This window comes from Haplochromis burtoni, unplaced genomic scaffold (assembly GCF_018398535.1).
Source record: "Haplochromis burtoni strain Fernald_Lab_line unplaced genomic scaffold, NCSU_Asbu1 Contig_591, whole genome shotgun sequence".
In the NCBI taxonomy this organism is placed as follows: domain Eukaryota; kingdom Metazoa; phylum Chordata; class Actinopteri; order Cichliformes; family Cichlidae; genus Haplochromis; species Haplochromis burtoni.
The window spans coordinates 40,093-58,426 of NW_024582952.1; the positions used below are offsets into that span (position 1 = coordinate 40,093).

The 18,334-nt window shown below is 41.4% G+C and overlaps 1 protein-coding gene across 7 annotated transcripts; it reads right to left on the minus strand.

The window, feature by feature from the left end:
• Nucleotides 1-334: 334 nt before the first annotated feature.
• On the minus strand, nt 335-14,357 carry dzip1 (DAZ interacting zinc finger protein 1). 7 transcript variants are annotated; one of them, XM_005948563.3, is made up of 19 exons: nt 14,245-14,357; nt 13,543-13,619; nt 12,745-13,347; nt 11,052-11,136; nt 9,341-9,456; nt 8,351-8,509; nt 8,126-8,257; nt 7,985-8,047; nt 7,753-7,881; nt 7,441-7,489; nt 5,379-5,429; nt 5,146-5,205; nt 4,548-4,699; nt 4,250-4,451; nt 3,740-3,914; nt 1,570-1,928; nt 1,192-1,313; nt 911-1,070; nt 335-784 (listed from the first exon to the last, which is right to left on the minus strand). In XM_005948563.3, the coding sequence occupies exons 2-19, from the start codon at nt 13,543-13,545 to the stop codon at nt 699-701; spliced, it is 2,706 nt and encodes a 901-aa protein (XP_005948625.1). In that variant the 5' UTR covers nt 13,546-13,619; nt 14,245-14,357; the 3' UTR covers nt 335-698. The 7 variants fall into 7 exon arrangements, with proteins under 7 accessions (XP_005948625.1, XP_014185159.1, XP_042070521.1 ...); XM_014329673.2 differs by having other exon boundaries at nt 13,501-13,619; XM_042214587.1 differs by having other exon boundaries at nt 13,543-13,690; nt 14,245-14,351.
• Between the last annotated feature and the right edge of the window lie 3,977 nt (nt 14,358-18,334).

Genomic DNA, 18,334 nt, shown 5'->3' on the forward strand with positions numbered 1-18,334 from the left:
ATAATGATGTCAGTTAATTATTAGGCTGTTTTAGACAAGACTGCATTGAAACTGGTTTGCAGATATCTCATATTTTGCATATTCTGTATATTTAGCAGTTGAATTAATGCTGAAATGTTGTCACATGAAGTTTTATGTTCAAAATCCACAGAATAGGCATCTCAAAAGATTGTTTCCTGTGACATGTTAAGACTTCCTATTGTACAGCTCATTGTTTTATTTCATTCATTGGACATATTTCATTGTGTTTATTGACATTAAGAATACTTCCATTAAAGCAAAACTTGGGCAAAAAACTACTTGCTTGAAATCATTTCATAAGAAAAATCTATGATTGCTTGTATAAATATTTTATTTACAGTCACATACATTATAAAATGGGATATACAAAATCGTACCCACTCTACATACAGTACCAAAATCAGTATCTCATTTAAAGTTTGGATTGTATATGAGTAAAAAACGAAATAAGAAAAACAGAAGACAATCTCTTAAAAGATAAACAGTAAGAAAGACTAAGGCAAGAAGAGAGTTTCGAGGTCTATGGTATTGATTAGATGGCCACCTTTTCTACGCCAACCTCTGAATCCTAGCTACATTTGTGAAATATTGCTTTCCTCTATTTACAGCTTTTATAATATGGCTTTTTATGATTGATTGTAGTTGCCAGAGGAGGTGGCTGAGGTTTCTTTGTGTGATCAGCTGATGTCCTCAGAGTCACTGATGTCACTCAGGGAGCACAGGCTGCTCTTTAGCGTGCTTCCTGTTCCAGCTTCAGTTAGACCTGAGAGCCACACGACAACACACAGACAGCATGAGACAGAAGCTTCATACTCCAAATGTCAACATGTCCTCCTATGAAGACCACGAGAGGCAGTAAAACATTCATCTGCATTAAAGTGGCACTGACCTGATTTAAGACCCTTCTCTGTGGGGGTTCCCCAGACACTAGTGCTTCGTGATTCCAGGCTTTTCCTCATTGGTCCTGAATCCTGGGCTGGTTTTGACATATCCCGTCGGTCCTCTAAGGAGGAGACCATCCACTCGCTGCTCTCCTCTAGATCTGTGTACTGCCAGCAAGTATATTAGTGTTTCAGCATTATGGATCATTTTTAATTTTGCGATGACAGCTTACATTTTTATTTATGCAGTATCAAATCAAAGCAATCCACTGAGATCACATCATCTTACACTGAGTTCCTGAACCTCATCCGCCCTCTCTGGTAAGACGCTAACGCCACCTGGTGGTTTCTTGACTGCTCTCTCAGCAAACTGCTTCTCCATTTTTCTCGCTAGGTCACTGATTTTGTTTTCTGTAAAAAAGACATAACACACAATTTACACTTTAAGGCATTGTAACAATACCTTGGAATCTTACATAACAAGCAAACTATGATAGCATAAACCACATCCTGTGAATGGTCTTTGATCAACAACCACTGATCAAAATCCAGATAGTACCATTCACAGCGAGTTGAGGAATGGCTATAACCACAGCACTAAGGGTGAACATGTATGCTGTATAATGTCATTTTACACAGATCCTTCAAAACATCAAACCTAACTAACCTTTCCCGTGGTTTTTCTTCTCCACATTGCCGTTCTGGTCTTTGTAATTCTGGAGGTCAGTCTCCTGCTGCTCGCTGACTTCTGACCAATCATCTTCCTCTTCATCACTCTTTAGTTTTGTGACCGCAGTCTTGGTTACACCACCCACTTTGGAGTACTGAATGCTGGAGATAGGCGACTGCCTGAAAATAGCCTGCCTGTCCTGGACAGGACTGGCTTTGTCAGCTCTAGTTTGGATTTGGGTTGCTTGGTTAAATCTGGGTTGTGGTGATTTCCCCTGCTGGTGTTTTAGGGGCTGTTCCTCATCCTCTTCTGTGACATCATCCTCAGATTCCTCCTCTGAACTGAAGGGAGGGGTCCTTAAGAATGACACAAATAACAGTTTTTGCTGCACACAACTAAGTTGACAGTGATCAGAACAATGTTGCATTTAGTTTCTGTTTCAAATAACCGAGAAGTCAAAGTGTTAACTTTTTAAGTGTAAGAACTTCATTGATAATAAAGCCAGGGGTCTTAAACTTAAATGAGCTGTGGGCCAATGCTGGCACTGTCACTTCATTGGAGGGCCACTTTAGTGTTCAAGTAGGACCCCCCAACCCGGACATCAAACAAGAAAACACAGTGTTTTGTTTCAAGCATTGTATGACAGGTCAAAACTGCAAGCGTGATCGCAATTTATTTCTCTCACTCGCAACTAACTGAAGCCTTTCACGGAACTACCAAATAAACACACTACTCCTCTCTTTCTGGCCGGACACGTGGCAGCACTTCAGCTACCATTTTGTTCGTATTTAACAAAATAAAAGTTTACTTCAAGGGCCAGACTGCTTCATATTTATTCATGTCAAAATATGGGCCGCAAGTTTGAGACCCCTGAAAAAAGCCGTAGTTCCTAGTTGATGTTCAAAATGATACAACTTAAGCAGTCTATGACAAGTCAGCATGAGGCTGACAATGTTCTTAACGGTATTTCAGAATTTGCAATTTCCTGGAAAATGATTACAAAATTGTTGATGTGTCACACTGCACTTGGAAGCACTTTGCTTACAAAAAATACCCCGGTCAGAGATGTGTTCCTTGCTGGGGGTGTTGGATGATCAGACCACATCAGCTGTGATATACAAGCCCCACCCCATCCGACAAAAGTGAACATCCTACACACTTTCACTGTTTGCATGTGTATCCAGCACTGAGTCTGATACAGATTTACCTGCCACATCCTGACAGTACAACACCTGTTTTGTGCCCAATCGTTTCAAAAATGTTATTACAAAAAAAATCAAGAAAGAAAAAAAAAGAAAAAAATGGGAATTTCCAGAAACAACTAAATGGAACTGAAATAGAACATTTGTATTTTCCAAAGTGTTGGTCGTGATACTAAACTATTATTATGATTCTACACAGAGAAGAAAAGGAGACAGAAAATACTGAAGTAAGGTTACAAAAGACCTCAGCACCTGTGTGTCACAGCCTGTACTGACCCAGCCCAGCTGCTTCATGTGTGCTAGCATAGCATACTAGCCTTACAGCGAACGGATAGCACTCTATACTAAAGTCCAACCTACCCATTAGCTGGCTGCAGGCACTGGGGCTTAACAGCACACTGTTACCATGAAAACCATGACACACACAAACACACAACTCTGATTATGGCGACCTCTAACCTTTTTGTTGTGGATGTCTTGCTGCTATGGTAACCATCTGCTATTTTATCACGTTAACATTCCTACTGGAGGTGCGAATGCAAACAGAAAAGAGAAGCAGAACTCAGCAAAGCTCACTACATATAGTCGTATTCTAAACAAATATTAAAAATATAAAATTCCCTGCAGCCTTGCTTTAGCACGGGTTCATTTATGCCTATAATCATGTTCACAACCAAGCACTGAGACATACTTAAATATACATCACTTTGATTTTTTTCAGTAAATGGCAAAAGTTTTGAACCTTAACTGTGCTCCACTGAACTGATGATGAACAGACCAGTAATATAAGTAACAGCGTGCTATATTTAAATGGTTCAAAACTGCGTGAGTTTTTTTTCAATGGCTCATCAAAGATGACTTTAGAACATTTATCACAGCTATGATTAAACCATGTAAATACTGAGTGGACATTTATGGACAAACTATTCTTTTACAAAGACTGATAAATTAACTTGTTGTCATACTTGGTAGCAAAGCTCTTTAAGGCTGTCTTGGAGTTGGGTGTAGAGGTCTTGAATTGGGCGGTGGCCTTGGTCCTTGGTGCTGGCTGAGGGGTCTTAGGCTGTCTGATTGCAGAAGCAGACGCCCCCTGGCTGGCTCTGGAGGGCAGGCTGCTGGAGCGAGGGCGGATCTGCAACACTGAATGAAGAGAAAAACGAGTCAAGTAAACACAATTAGCAGCTCAGTCACTGACAGTGTGTCAGAACTTAAATCAGCTTATGTGGCAGCAAACAAGCTATAACAGATTACACCTACCTTATGGAAAGCACATGCAGTCATTGTCAAATAAAATAAAATAAAATTCAACTTTACCCACATGCGATGAAAAATTCTGATTGTAAAAGGAGCAGCAAATCTAACAGTAGCTCAAACAGCAATATAATTGACAAAAGCACAGTGTATTATTTCTTGTTGGTTAAGAAGATGATCTCATGCACTAAGAGGCTTTTGGATGATTAAGAACTGGAAAGCACCTTGAACAGGGTGTCTGGATCTAGGCTGAGAGTATGCAGCAGGATTGCTGGTGCTTTGAGCACCCAGCTTCTGCTCCACAATGCTCTTTATCTCTTCCCGGTGGTTCCAGTAGCCAAACATCGACTTTGCAACACTCTCCCGCTTTGAATCCAGCTTGGACAGAATCGCAGTGAGCTCCTTGTTCTTTAGACCGCTCTGATCCTTTTAAAAGAGGTAGAGGGAATAACATTAGCATTACAGATTAGCATAATGGTACATATTCTTCCTTGTATTGCTGATTAGGAATATGCAACATACAGGCTTGACCCCCAAGTTCTCCAGCTTCTTGATCAGAGCCTGTTCAAGCTCTGCTTGTATCTCTCCCTTTATGTTGGAGTTCCTTTTCAAAGCGCTTGTGTTCACCCTAGGCTTCTTCTCCACCACCTTTCTGTCTGACTGGCTGCTCGAGTCTGTAAAGGACATCTCAGTCAGTCAGTTGAGCTGTTCAGGACATTCATGGTCCAATTACAGACAGCAAAGGGGAAATAAGAGAATACAATAAGCATGCATTTGGCAGTTTTCACAGGAAGCTCCAAACCACAGGTGGAGTTGGGTAGATGTGACTGCAGAGGAGGAGAATGTCTCTAAGTTTATTTGTCAACAACAAGGCAACAAGATGATGAATGGACATGATGATGACAGCATCACAGAATATACACAGGCCAAGAGTTGGCTTTCCAAAATGCTTTAGTGTACTAAGGTCATCTTAACGTCCTTTGTGTCAGTACAGAATAAGATGATCTCAGTCCAAATGCACTCATGGAAAACGGTCACTCAGAGGAGACTGATTTATCCATGCAGCAGCAGCATGCAATCAGCTGGATCTGCTGGTTTTAATGTCTTTAGTGTATTTTACCTTTCTCCTCTTCTGACACCTCCTGAATAGGATCCAGCTTAAGAACAGAGACTGGCTCCTCTAATTGGACAGCATGAGGTCCAGGTAAGTCAGAAGGTCAGATAAAATGAATACTGAGTATGAGCAGTAGAAAAACAACACAAAACGCTAAATCTTTTGTGCACAAAAGCACATGCACAGCCTCACTGGGAGTGACAAATGTTGCTTCTGGTGGCACGCTTCTATTAACTTACCGACTACAACTCTTCTTTGTTTAGGTTCCAAAGCCGGAGGACTGACAGTGACTGAAAAACAGAAACAAAGATGAAAAGTGTGGCATTAAGATCAGAAATGTTATTTCCTTGTTATAGCATTACAGTATAAACTATATATAGACTATATGCTCAGAGTTATACCACTGCTTCCACTATATCAATGTAATTTCATATGTGATACAAACTTTTCCAGATACCATCATGCAAATGAGATGCATAAATAACTACTTTAGCTTTTGGTGTTTCAGAGTAATATATATGAAAGTTTGATTTTAAAGACCACTTCATTTCTGCTCATGGTGGTTCTGTGCTGGACAGGTCCTCTGTACAACTGACAAGATGAAGTGATGATTGAAAAGGCACACATTAACTTGTGCCACAATGTCTGGAAGAATAAATCCAAATTGAAATTGTCTGACAGAAAATGAATGCAAACAAAGCACAGAAAAGTGTCATCATTTCTGTAAGAGCAGCACAGTTGGCATATTAGGACACAATGACTCCTTATAGCCCTTTGTCTGTTTTTTCTAACACAGCATAAGAGTTGATTATTTATTATTTTGGACGTGTAGTTTAATTTATTGCTGGTTTATTTACTTATTTTTTTGTGATGCCAGTAAAATGATTTATAATCTACATACTGCTGACCAAAAGGTGACTTACTGTAAACCTATATAAAAGGCCTAGCACCAATGTTCCCTAATTTTTCACGTGTCTGAGAAAACACACAAGCTCCCTGAGCGGTCCCTTGGACCACTGTGAGCAACATCAGACGTGTGCACTGTGGTCACGCCAGCATCGAATCCATCCAAGTTACATGGTTTATTAAAATAATCAAATTACAGCATTTACATTTATGTTAGACTACTTTTAATTAAGTGCTTTAGCCCACTTACAATGAAAATTTTAAAAAATCTTGTTCATGACCTGTGTAGTATGTTAACACTATTGGAAGTAAAAATAACTTGAATTCCAATTTTGAAAACACAACTTTCTTTCTTTCTTTTTTTTTTTTTTTTTATAAAGCTCTGACTTGTATTATGAGTCTGTGGTCTGGGAGAGAGTCCTGTAACTGTTTGTCTGCAAATTACAGTATACAGTGGCTTGCAAAAGTATTTGGTCCCCTTGAACTTTCCCACATTTTGTCACATCTCAAAACACCGCCGTCACTCCTAAAACTTCTGCCTTCCTAAACAACTAAATGCCATGTTGCCATATCATTTTTTGATTGGTTGACATGGTACATTTTTCCACCAATAGGAAAGGGTGGGGTTTTTTTTTTTGGTTTTGCTTTTGCTCACAGGCGGAGAGCGCTTTCCTTATAAAACACAGTTTTTACCATTTCTTCCCGCAGTAAATATAAACAACGATAGTATTCAGGAAAAAAAAACAAACATTGCAGATATTTTTATCATAACTCTGGTTTTACGTGGCCTATCAACACAATTTAAAACTGGTATAAAGTCCACACTTTTTCCGTCAATTGTTCCGTCTGTCCTGCTCACATCTCCAGTGGTTGTATACATTGTCATTAACGTGGCTTCACTCCACATCATCCACGCTGCTTTGCTAGCTAAAACACCGGTGTCGGCACATAAGGACGCTGCCATAGCCTGTCAACAACGTTGATTAGCTGCGTATATACGAATGTGAATCGCATTATTGTCTGGAGCAGCCAGTCACTGACTGACTCACACTGCAAAACAGAATGAATTGTTAACATATTTATTTTAATCTCAATTCAGGTCAGATTTTTGTTTTGTTTTTTGTGCGCAATGCAGATTTTCTGTGCACAGAGACTGTGCCAGCCGTGTGAGATTACGCACGCGCACAGCTTGGAACCCTAGCACCACTCTAAATACAGGCATCTATTACTGAATAGACAATTCTATGCTTCAAACACAGGTGGCTGTTCCAGCAAAAACAGATGTGATGTAGAAAGGCAGTGGAGTGGTTGCACATTGCTAATGCAAGCACACACAAGCTACAGGAGAATGCCACCTACAACTGTGACTGTGGTATTATTAAAAGGAATCCATACCTGGTACTTCAGCTACTTTTGTAGGTGGATTTGAGGAAATGGTCTTTATCTGGGGGAGAAAACAAATGTCACTTACTAGATCACATGATCCAGTATCTTCAAGGTTTTCTTGGTTTATAATCTAAAAACTGAACTACTCCAGGAAAAGCACAAATAGCTTCCAGCCAAATGTACACTATCTCATGTCAATACAAGCCCATGTAGCAAATACAGGATATCCTTAACAAGCACCGGACCCTCGCCTTACTTCCTCGATACAATATAATTGTGCAGTGAGGCGATTACTGTGCCACTGTGATTGTGTGAGCTAACCTGCTCCCTCTGAGCCTTGATGGTTTGCTCCTTTTCCTGCAGCCTCTTCCTCATCTCCTGCTGCTGCCTCTGGCTTTGCTCCTGGTACTCTGATAAAGACGACTGCATTTTGCTCAGCTCATTCAGCAGCTGGAAGACAACGGGAAGAGGATGAATTTTCCGGCTGGTTCATTTCAAAAGAAGCTTGTTTAATACTGCATATGCTTTAATCAGGATGAACATTAAAGCATACCTGATTCTTTTCAGACTCGTGTTGAACCTTCATTTCTTGCAGTCTGGATTCCCACTTCTTATCCTATAAGAGTCATTTTTAGCAATTTAAGTGGCATTAAAATAAAATCGCTTTGGGGTTTGCAACAATCTCAGGACTGACCTGCTTCTTCAGCTGGTGTTCCAGCTTTTGGATGGCTTGGATCTCTTTGTACATGTCCACATCTCTCTCTGGCTGTGAGTGCACAGGGCTGACTGACCTTTCATGCTTGGCTGTCTGATTCTGATTTACTTCCTATGAATGGAAACAGATAAGAAAGATTATAGGAATGATTAAGACACCCTGAAGATCAAATCAGTGGTATACAAAAAAATACTGATTTCATACATTGAGAGCCTGAATATTTCGGTTGTAAAGAAATTCCATCTCTCTGCGCATGCCGTCCCTGCTGTCTTCTATCTTTCTGTCCATGCGCGCCATCTCCTCGGCCTTAAAACGGTCCAATTCTCTCAACAGGTCTTTGTGCATCGATTGTTGTTCTTTTTCCTAGAATCACAACCGTTAACATGAGCTTCATTAGTGACCACAAAGCTCTCAAAAAAAAGCTTTCGCACTGTGATCCATATCTTACAATAAAATAGCAGCATTTTGTGATGACAGTGTTACAAAGTGAGATTAGTGGATAAGCTAGGAATATAGACAGTATGGAAAATTGCTGTTTAAAAAAAAGAGCTATTTCTAAAGTGATTCTGACTTGAATTTATTTTCTGGCAATGCAGTAATACAGTGTAACAGGGGTATTGGGATCAGTAGTGTCATCATTTCAGTTGTTGTTGTTGATTAGGAAGAAAAAGGATGTCATGTGCTTTTCTGGACCACAGGAGGGCCACAGTGCTACAAGCTAATCCAAAAGTCTATTATCTATTATTATAGGATATAGTGTACAATCTAAAGCACCTTGAGTCGACTGTTGTTGTGATTTGGTGCTATATAAATAAAATTGAATTGAATTGAAGTCAAGCTCCATCATGCTGTAAGATTGTGTCAGTGCCCCAGAAAAGGGTTACCTTCACTTTAGCCAAGGCACCATTGATGCTAAAAAAGCACACTAAGATCTTAAAACATCATGTAAAGGCTTCAAGACACTTTTTTCCATGAGTATCTCACAAAGCTGAGAACCCTTTTGGCATAACAACATTGCACATCTTACACCTGTAAGAAGAACCCTTTTCTTCTTTTTATTAAGAGTTTTCCAAATAGTAAATATTGTATTATTTTATTGTAACCCAGGCCAAAGATAATTTACAAATCACAGCTTTCAGTTTTATTTGATTAATGTTTTCTGATTAAAGTTCAGATGTTGCTTTGTGATCCTACCTGAGCTATTTTGGCTTCTAACACCTGCTGTTGCTGAACAATCTGTTCCTTCAGACTGCTGATCTCCAGTTTGAGACTATTAATCTCAGATTTCTGCTCACTGTGGGAGTTCAACTCTGAAAAGACAAGTGACAGTGACATACAGTGGCTTGTAAAAGTATTCGGCCCCCTTGAACTTTCCCACATTTTGTCACATTACAGCCACAAACATGAATCAATTTTATTGGAATTCCACGTGAAAGACCAATACAAAGTGGTGTACACGTGAGAAGTGGAACGAAAATCATACATGATTCCAAACATTTTTTACAAATAAATAACTGCAAAGTGGGGTGTGCGTAATTATTCAGCCCCCTTTGGTCTGAGTGCAGTCAGTTGCCCATAGACATTGCCTGATGAGTGCTAATGACTAAATAGAGTGCACCTGTGTGTAATCTAATGTCAGTACAAATACAGCTGCTCTGTGACGGCCTCAGAGGTTGTCTAAGAGAATATTGGGAGCAACAACACCATGAAGTCCAAAGAACACACCAGACAGGTCAGGGATAAAGTTATTGAGAAATTTAAAGCAGGCTTAGGCTACAAAAAGATTTCCCAAGCCTTGAACATCCCACGGAGCACTGTTCAAGCGATCATTCAGAAATGGAAGGAGTATGGCACAACTGTAAACCTACCAAGACAAGGCCGTCCACCTAAACTCACAGGCCGAACAAGGAGAGCGCTGATCAGAAATGCAGCCAAGAGGCCCATGGTGACTCTGGACGAGCTGCAGAGATCTACAGCTCAGGTGGGGGAATCTGTCCATAGGACAACTATTAGTCGTGCACTGCACAAAGTTGGCCTTTATGGAAGAGTGGCAAGAAGAAAGCCATTGTTAACAGAAAACCATAAGAAGTCCTGTTTGCAGTTTGCCATGAGCCATGTGGGGGACGCAGCAAACATGTGGAAGAAGGTGCTCTGATCAGATGAGACCAAAATGCAAAACGCTATGTGTGGCGGAAAACTAACACTGCACATCACTCTGAACACACCATCCCCACTGTCACATATGGTGGTGGCAGCATCATGCTCTGGGGGTGCTTCTCTTCAGCAGGGACAGGGAAGCTGGTCAGAGTTGATGGGAAGATGGATGGAGCCAAATACAGGGCAGTCTTGGAAGAAAACCTCTTGGAGTCTGCAAAAGACTTGAGACTGGGGCGGAGGTTCACCTCCCAGCAGGACAACGACCCTAAACATAAAGCCAGGCCAACAATGGAACGGTTCAAAACAAAACATATCCATGTGTTAGAATGGCCCAGTCAACGTCCAGATCTAAATCCAATCGAGAATCTGTGGCAAGATCTGAAAACTGCTGTTCACAAACGCTGTCCATCTAATCTGACTGAGCTGGAGCTGTTTTGCAAAGAAGAATGGGCAAAGATTTCAGTCTCTAGATGTGCAAAGTTGGTAGAAAGACTGGCAGCTGTCATTGCAGCAAAAGGTGGTTCTAAAAAGTATTGACTCAGGGGGCTGAATAATTACGCACACCCCACTTTGCAGTTATTTATTTGTAAAAAAATGTTTGGAATCATGTATGATGTGACAAAATGTGGAAAAGTCCAAGGGGGCCGAATACTTTTGCAAGCCACTGTAACTGCATGTAAACATGTTATCAACATGCTTCATATTTTTTCTCCATGTCGTTCTTCAGATCAATCCTAACTTCACTTACTGCTCTCGTACTCATCAGGGTGCCTCCGCTGCATGTGATTCTGCAGAAAGGAGGCATTGAGGAACGATTTCTCACAATGCAGGCACTAAAAGCAAGAAAGAACACAAAAATGCATTAATCAAATTGGCTGCAGAAATAAATCACTACTTAATAACTCAAAATTTATAATAAAAATCTTTAATATCTCATCATAAACACACCAATGCTACTATTATTTTACCACACTGTGGTGGACAGTGCTCTCTTTTATGCTGCAGTGTATTAAGACTGCATAACACACGCTTACAGGCACCAACAGCTGGAGACCTGACAGCTTTGTAGTCAAGGTGCATATATAGTTGGTGTATTGTAACGTCAATTATCTGCGGACTAATCTGCTCAGTCATAAAAACAGACAGGTGGACTGTCCAATGGGACCCAAGCAGACACTAGTGGACTAAAAGGTTTTTTTTTTTCACAATAGTAACAAATAAGGTAGCAGTTAAAGAACTGTATCAGTAAGAATATTATCAGTACCCTTAAAATTTTTAAAAATATCCATCTTTATGTGAGGTGTTTCATTTTGCATAAATTGTAACTGAGGAATCTGTGATAACCGATCTTACAAACTGATACTAATTCCTAAGATTTCACAAATGTAGTGGAGCAAACCACCTGTCTGTGTGTTCATGAATGCAGCATGTGTTTGATTCAGACAGAACCCAGCAACATAAACATGCTCCAAACAGCAGCATCCTGAGTTTAGGCTCATGTTTCCAAACAGACACATAGCATGAGTGATGATCATGTTTCCCTGCGGCAGACATCGCCACACACCAGCTCACACACACACACACACACACACACGCTACATTTAACACTGCCTCTGATTGTTCCTGGGACTAAATATTGCTACAGATATGTTGTCAAAACATATGTTAGCAAAAACTCAAATGCAGTCATGCAACTTGGAGGGGCTCATTCAAATTACTGGTTAGGAGTAACTCTGAAAAATTAGGAGTCAAATTAAATTAGTCTTCAAAGACAGCAGTGTGGGTTCATGTTGTAGAAATATGGCACCAAAGTAGCAAAGGTCCTCAAAGGACACACGCACATGGCCTCGCTATCAATAATTGAACCAGCACTGTTAGCTGAGCTTCTAGCGCACACCTAGCAACCACATGCTCTCATGACACACTATATCTGTTGCCTTGGGAACAGCCTAGCCAGGTCAGAGCTAGTTGTTCACCTGAAGAGGACAGGAAGCTTTTTTTAAATTTGTGTGATAAATAACCTACAGGGACAGCATTCACAGACATGCGATGAGATGGCAGATGGGTTTGCTTTCCTTTTAAGATTAAAAAAAATACACTAATTGCCACTAAATGACACCATCTGCTCAGCAGCTTTAAATCTGATTTTTCCTGCATGAAAACAAAGATTATTAGAACTTGACTGTGGTTAGGACATAACAACTGCTTTCAGAGCTGCAAATTTCCTTGGGCCATGCTAAAAGCTTTCCATTTTTCCCGTGAAACCCTGTTGTGAAATGCACAAAGCCAAAGATGTGAATAGGTTTCAGGAACAATGACAGACTTGGGCCTTCGGAGAGGAAAAAAAGAGGGTGGGGGTGGATGTCTGCTGCCACACATATATTAAATTCAAACAGCTCCAATAGCCCTCAAAGAGAAAGCGTTTAGCCTGTCAACGGTACCTTGTGGCTGCTGATGATTTGTGGGGCGAGCAGCGACTGCTGGGTGCGAATAACCTTCTTTCGCTGCTTGAGCTCTGCAGTCAGCGCCTTCACCTTCTCCTCCTGCTTCTTCTGCTGAACCAGCAGCTGCTCACGCTCCCTGGCGGTGGCCGACAGCCTCTCCTCCGCCACACGCAGATTGAGGGAGAGAAAGTCCTGGCAGTGGAGGAGCCACTCCACCGTGAGCTGAGCAAGGCGCAAGAGCTTCAGCAGAGCTGGGTCCACGGGGGTCTGGCACCGCTGGCATCGCTCCCCCTCCAAGCTGCAGAAGGTCACCATGCTGATGTGCTCCTGAAGGGCATCCACATCCAGCTGGCTCACTACTAAGTCTACATCCACTGCATTGATCCGCCGCCAGTCCACGCTTTCTCTGCGTGGGCGGAACTTGAAAGGGAGAAAGGCGGAGGTGGTGCTGGACGGAGTCATGCCTGGTGCAGATGATGCTGTGTGGCCGTTTACAATGTTCTGGCTGAGAGGAGAATTCAGAAGAGAGGGGATCCCAGCTGACGAGTGGGTCCCCTGGGTGTCACTGGTGTACGGGTAGTAGACTCCCTCGTGAAATGGCTGAAAAAAAGAGGAGAGAAAGGGATGGACTCACATTAGCATCAAATACAATCACTAGGAGAGAGAAAGAAAGACATACACCAAGAAGCATCTGCTTCAGCGAGGTAACAGCAGAGCACAGATTCCACCACTTCCTACTTAGCCTCCTTTTACCTATGTTGCTGCTGCTGTCCTCACACAGCCAATCTCCCTTACCATCTTCGACTGGTTTTGCCTTTACTCGAAGAAACAGATCAAAGAGCCGTCACTCCTCTCCGGTTCCGCCCCCGTTGCTAAAGCAGCACAAAGCGACAAGCAAGATTAGGCGTCCGCCCCGTTACCTTGGAGACAGCGGCGAGCGTCCCTGGGGAGAAACGTTATCTAAACAGCGACCAACAAAACGTGTCCACACAGTTCACAGTGCGCAGTAACCTGCAGTACATATCAGCTTATTCTGTACAACAAAGTCTCCTCACTCACCTCCATCTAAACGGTGTGAAACAGAATAAAAGGCGAACTAACGTACCTGCGGAGGAGCACGAGGGAGGTTCAGGAAAACGTTTTCCATGCTAACAGCAAATACCGTTAATCTGTCGGCATCACGTCTCTAAACAGTCATTTCAAGTTCGGGCAGGCTTTTGTTTTATTCCCCTGCTTGATCTCAAGTCAAACAACAGCAGGCATGCTTGAGCTTGTCCTTCTTAATACTTCAAGTTACGGTTTAGAAAAAAAGAGAGACCAGAATAGCCGCTAGCTAAAAAAAAAAAAAGAACAACTCTTTGAAATCTCTTCATGCCTGCCTGTCTGGGTAACGGACATTTTTCTTAAGTCAATATTAAACCTTATTACACATCACTAACACCTGTGAATATCTCATCTTAAGTTTGACATTGGACTACCACATGAAAAAAAACTTACCTGGAAGATTGTGATTTTAATTCGTGGCCTTTAAAAAAGTTTATTTTCGACGAGATCCCAGGCGATTTGAGGGTGACGTAGCTGCTGGTCTCCACATTCCTAAATGCCTGCTCCGAAAAGACAACGGTCAAGACAGACGTAATAAATACGACACTTCCTCGTTTGCCTTTAAAATAAAATGCCAATGCAGCAAAGTTTAAGCTAAATTTAAATCTTTTTATTTCATTTTACAGAAACGCAGTAGTACAGTGTTCCCAAACATTAGCTATATGTTTAACCTCAGCTTTTTTTTCTGACTGAGCCGTCATTTTCTTTTATTTTTATGAATTACATTTTTAATTTTTAGCGATATTCAATTCAGGTTCATGTCTTATTTTACTGCGGAAACTCAGTTCACTGATCCGAGTAGAAACACATCTGTCACTCTGAAAAGTCTATTTCCAGCTTTGATACCAAAGCTTTCCAAGAATTACTGCGAACCTGTACTTTGGCGAAGTAAACACATTATTTCCGGTGTTATCCGGCGTGAGTTTGACGCATCTCGCAGTAAGAAGTGGGGGAAGGGAGCAGCTGTTCAATTTGGGGCTGAATAGGGGTGTAGAATCTTCCCACTTCAGCGGAAGGAAATAACTTTAAATACATTTAAAAACACAAAAAGAGAGCACATTAGAAGAAATTGTGAGACACCTGCATATCTACAGGGACGCAAAAGCACCATGTATAGATGCATGTGAAGATTTTGAAAACTTTCCGATCCTCTAACCTACAGCATGCCAGGCTTGCAGAAAGACTCCACCTTGTGGTTGTTTCCTTTTGCCTTTTTTGTTTGCTTCTTTATTACATTATTTCGTCCTTTCTTTTCAGTTCCATAGAAGAAGAAGGAACAAAAATAAAAACACACGTTCAAGCGGATTTGTATTGTACGAACGTGAAAAGTATATTGTTAGAACAATAAACTTTTCACGTTATAACGTGATACTCTTGTACTTTTCTTTTGCCTGGGTGGCAGCTCTACGCTTCCGTAGGATTTGAACTTCTCGTGATCGTTGTTTTTTAACTAGACTTCGTAGATGCGTTAATGTTGTTATTTCTCCATCACATGTGAGGTATTTACAGCTGACGGGTTATACAGCAACATATAACACGGCCCCTGGGTCTTTGACTCAAAGTCTTTTGGTTTTGTGAGTTAATGATTTGTCTTTGTTTTTAAGGGATTTATCTTCTAAACATTTATAGATTTGTGTTGGTTTGATAACCCCCCCCCCCCCCACACACACACCCCTACCTTTCATTTGCATAGCATTTGTTATGTATAGTTTTGTTAGTTCCCAGTCATCATCTGTCTGGTCTTTCTGTGCCACGTCTCCTCGGTCAATCATGTCTTCATGTTTGTTGACCTTTTTGTCTGTGCCAAGTTTAAATGTCTCTGTGTTAGTCTGAATCTTATTTTGTTTTTGCATTATGTTCAGTTTGACCTTCTCTGACTCGTTATCCCTGATTTGTTTCTACTGTTTCCCACCTGTTTTATTTTATCCTCATTGTCTGCAGTGTATTTATTGTCTGAGTCATCCTCAAAAATGTGTTCCCTGCGGCTCTGTTCCTTCCTTGGTTAGTTAATTCCTGCCTCATTCTTTACTCGTGTTTTTGTGTTATAGGGTTATAGGTATATATAAGGTATAAGGAGACTCTTCGGCATTAAAGCTGCTTTTAAGCTAAGTTTAAGTCTTGTCTCACGACTCCTGTATTTGGGTCCACACTTTGCCTGCCACACAGCCATTCTTGAAATAGACTCCTATCCAAACAACATGTTTTTTCAGGGAGGACCTTAGTGGTAAACATGTCTGTGTCGCAACTTTTATTTGAGACATGTTGCTTCCATCAAATTCAGTATGGCCTTCTTTCTCTTCTTTTTTAAATGCTACATTTTCTCAGTTTAAACACCTGTTTTCTGTGTTTGCAAAATCACTGAATCCTGTTTTTATTTAGATTTTTACACAGCAGACCAGCTTTTTGGATTTGGGTTGTAATATTGTGATGTTTGGTAGAATCTGTACTTTTTATTGTTTCTACCTGCTGTATTATGGGAGAGAGCAGAGATGCTGAATAAAAAATTGATGCTGAATAAAAAATTCTCTAGCTATATGGAATTTTAAAGTGTATTATCGAAACTTATTCTTTAATAAACTGAACCTCTAACATCTTTCAGTCCATTTCGATTATAGGGGTCACACTATTTACCGCATCGTCTCCCCAGCAGAGGTCAGTAGAGAACTGATCTGTGCTTATGCAGGCGCTTTGACTCTATTGTGGAGCAGCTGTGGAGGTTCCTCCCTCCTTCCCTCTTTGTCAGAGTAAATGTTGCCCACTGCTGCTGTGATGGAGAGAAGCTAGAGGAGGCGACTCAGTCTGAGCATTAATAAGGAAGAACAACTCAGCAGGTCGGACCCGCACACACGCACGTCCTTGCACATGCAGGTCGCACTGTTTGTGTTCAAGGGAAAAACGCCAGTCATTCTTTCTATTTTTCTTTTAGACATAAGATTAAAGAATGCTTCATATTCAGGTTGGTGCTGGCAGTGGCACAGTTTACTTAAAGAGTGAAACAAAGTATGAAGTTGTAATGAGTGTGCTGTCAAGAAGCAATCTTCACGGACACATCGCAGCATGTTGAACTCTCCATCTGAGTCCCACTGTTGGAATAGGCTGCCTGTGTGCTGTGTGCCATTTCCCCAGTCAGTCCCCGGACAGCTTCAGTCGAGTCCTGATAAATAGAGATTTTAATTCCTCCGGACAGGGCCTGTGACTGTCAGGATAGCCTGAGGCGAGCAGGAGAGAGTCTCCTTGCAGGCTTTGCCCGGGTAAAGACAGCAAGCTCTCACCAGTAGCATCACAATGAGGTGTCGGAGTTCAGCTGTAGGACAAGACGCTGATGCTTGCTCGTGGACCCAAATCCCAGCTAATCTCACTTTTCTGTTTCCCCCCTCACCATTTCAGATGCTCCTACACTCACTGTAGCCTCCAGGCCAGAGTTACAATGTTTACTTGAAAATAAAATCCACACTTTTTGATGAGAGTTTATCAGAGTGTGTGTGAGAGAGACACACACATGCAGGGGCAGAGAAGTTGTGGTGTTGCATTAGTCATGCAGTAAAAAAGGAGCAGGGGTGTGTGGAGGAAGAGGAGCAGACCTCTTGAGATGAGTAAGCACAGCCCTACACTCAATTTACTGCTTGATTTATGAGTTCATTTCCTGCATGAAGTTCTGTGGGGGTGAGGTGGTATATCTTTCCTACTATAGGTAGCAGTGGCTCCACTTCCAATTCCCCATGAGACTCACTTTCACCACTGCAGGCCTTAGTGGGACTATAAATAATGGTTCCTGTAACAAGTGCACATTGAACACAGAAAGGAGAGGATGCCCAAACATCTTTATTCATGAAGGAGATTCTTATCTTCCGCTGCAGAGGACCAGATGGATTTAGACCACTCTGCATACCGAAACACTGCATGCACTTATGCTTACTGTATCTCTGCTCTCAGATAAGCATCTTGATATTCAGAATAATTGGACGATAAAAGGGCACCTTCTGTGTGTTTTTCTGTCTGTATTCAGGTGTGATTGTATGGAATTCATAAATCAGAAAGACAGAAACTGTCTAAATACTTAGACTTTTATTCTTGAACAGGAAAGTACTCAAAGGACGAGGTTAGCAAAGAAAAAGCTGAATAGTCAAGGAGAGGAAGAATATAGACAGGAGTACTGGGAGGCTAACAATATGGCAAAGAGAGAGGTGGGAAAGACAAAAGAAAGGGAGTGAGCTATATGAGAGGCTGGACACTAAGGAAGGAGAAAAGGATCGACTGGCTGGGCAGAGACATTGAGCTGGAATGGATGTGCAACAGGTTAAGGTGATTAAGAATAGTGATGGAAATGCACTAACAAGTGAAGAGTGTGTTGAGAAGATGGAAGGAGTATTCTGAGGAGCTGATGAATGTAGAAAATGAGGAAGAGGAGAATGGATTGAGGACAGTTATTGAAGCGGAAAGTGCAAAGGATTAGTAAGAATGATGTGAGGGCAGCTATGATAAG